General features: G+C 37.2%; 1 protein-coding gene across 1 annotated transcript in view; it reads right to left on the reverse strand.

The window, feature by feature from the left end:
- Nucleotides 1-775: 775 nt before the first annotated feature.
- Nucleotides 776-2395, reverse strand: part of Utp23 (UTP23 small subunit processome component) — a 4752-nt gene continuing 3132 nt past the window's right edge. Inside the window, exon 3 of the mRNA XM_010619522.3 lies at nt 776-1308. Coding sequence (XP_010617824.1) covers nt 919-1308 — 390 coding nt within the window. The 3' untranslated portion in view covers nt 776-918. The remainder of the gene's footprint in view (nt 1309-2395) is intronic.

Genomic DNA, 2395 nt, shown 5'->3' on the forward strand with positions numbered 1-2395 from the left:
AAGATAGTACTACGGACCTAATGATACTCAAAACGTGTGTTTCCGAGATATCCATCACTCCACTACAGAAAGGGAGTATCAAGACTAAAACAAAGAATTGGGGAAATGAATGCCACGGTTCTGTAAATAAGGGTGGGGCGTGCTTGGACGACTGCTGAGCACCATCAATGGAAACTTTCACAACTGGAGGTCATGAAGGGGAAAATGACGGATACTACCCAGTGAGCACAATCACATGGAAAATGCTACTGTGAAGAGTGTAGAGTCCCTGTTACTGGAGAATGTGGCACTGTTAAGTCAGACTCCAAGCTAGAATGGCAGGCGTGATGGTGCTAATAGCATATGAACGAGGCTAAAAATCTCTCAACTCCAGTCACAATGAAAATACTACATGTGCAATATATAAAGATTGAAATATGTATTAGGACAATGAAAAAGAAGTGTTAAGTAAAATTTCCATCCTTTCTAGTAGGGAGCCAACAACAGGTGGATCAGAAGGGAAAAGTTTATGTGTATAATGTGGAAATACAAAATTACTAGAAGAATTGAAAGAGGAAGCTTCCTCTGGATGTCTAAAAGGTACTACACTTTTTGTTGTTATTTTCTTGATTTTTTTTTTTTTTTTTTGCCACAAGCCTTTTAGAACCATTTGACTTTTAAAACCATTTGCACATGACATCTGGGGGTGACAGTGGGAAGAAACAGAAGGAACAGGAGACAATAATTTTAAAATGAAACACATCCTCCCAAAAATCACTGAAGGAAAGTGAGCCTCTCACATTTAAACCCGTTAACTCTTTATTTTACAAGTAATTTTACACAAAAATACAGAGGTCAACATTCATTTACAAAAATAAGTTTCGTCGCTTGTCCAACATACTCTACAGTTGTAATAGTAAATTCGTTTTTCCCATCTCCTCACCCTTCGGGGTTCTGCTTCTCAGAAAGTACCGCAGAGGTAGGTCTGTTCCGGATTCTTATTCTTTTTCTTTTTCTTTTCTTTTCAGAAGCAGGTGATTTTGTGTCTTGTACTTTTTTCTTTTTCTTCAAACAACTAAGTGGATTTGGGCCGCTTATTTTCTTGCGTTTTTTTCTTCTTCTCTGCTCAGAATTTTTCACTAAACCCTGTTCCTCTTTGAGTTGCTTTATACTTTCTTTCTCATGCACTGACACAAGCTGACCCAACTCTACTGCTTTAACAAAGGCGATTGTTTTGGGAGAAGGTTTGTCCAAGACTATAGTGTTCTGAATAATAAACATGAGAGGAATTCCAGGCTTTTTCTTTACTTTCACAGATAGATTCTGATCCTATTAAAAAGAAAAATAGACTTATTTAACTAAATTAAGTTGTCTTAAATAGATCCCTTGAAGACAGTTGTATTAAAAAGAAGGTATCACATATTTTATTTTTCAAATCCATATGTATCACTAAAGGTGTGTATTCTGTGATGAAGAAAGATAAAAACTAGCTCAGATAATGTAAGCATCAGTACTGTAAATATTTATCAATATTCTAGGGCCATGAATTAAAAGACAACTCAAAGGTCAATGTGTCAAGAAGCTTCCCTTGCTTCTGCTCGAAGATTTTCTTTGTACAAAGAAATCAGGTGTGGTGTTGCACGCCTGTTACCCCAGCACTCCAGAGGCTGAGGCAGGAGGATTGCCAAGAGTTCACAGCCAGCCTGGGCTACAAAGTAAGTTCAATACTGGCCTGAACTACACAGCAAGACCCTGTCTCAAAAAACCAAAATGTACAAAGAGGATGAAGAAATAGAAATGGAGTAGGAATTAGCTGAATCAGATTCTAGCTTCAGCTTTGCTTCTGTGAAATTTTATAATTCTGAATGTATATTTAGGCAAATCTGCATCTACGTGAAACTTCTCAATATAAATCCCCAGTCTCTTTTCTCTTGTGTCCCAATCAGTTAAAACCCTACAACATTCCATTCCAGTGCTACCATCTTAAAGGAGATGAGCCACAACTACTGGAGAAATACTATGAGTTACACAAACATGAGAAAACAGTTATGAACACAGAACACAAAATCTTTGCTCTGCCCATCTTCTCGATGAACCATAAAACAAATCACATCGCTGTCAATCATTTCTTTTCTCAAAGAGAAAACTTCAGTTACTATGAAGACACTCAGCATACTTAAGAGTCTCTGTTCATAGTCTCAAGAGACAAATGCTTTTATTGACTACAAATAAAAAGCCTGTATTTTAAAAAATCTCAATCTAACAAATCACTTCCACTTCATGTTTTTCTGATTATCAGTAGCTTCACAGAAAAGTAAATAGAGGACCTGGGATTTGGCTTAGTGGTTCTGGCACCTGCCTCGCGAGCAGAAGGACCCGAGTTCGATCGCTGGTACCAAAAAAAAAAAAAAAAAAA

The sequence above is a fragment of the Fukomys damarensis genome, unplaced genomic scaffold (assembly GCF_012274545.1).
Source record: "Fukomys damarensis isolate Sample0158 unplaced genomic scaffold, DMR_v1.0_HiC HiC_scaffold_5, whole genome shotgun sequence".
Lineage (NCBI taxonomy): Eukaryota > Metazoa > Chordata > Mammalia > Rodentia > Bathyergidae > Fukomys > Fukomys damarensis.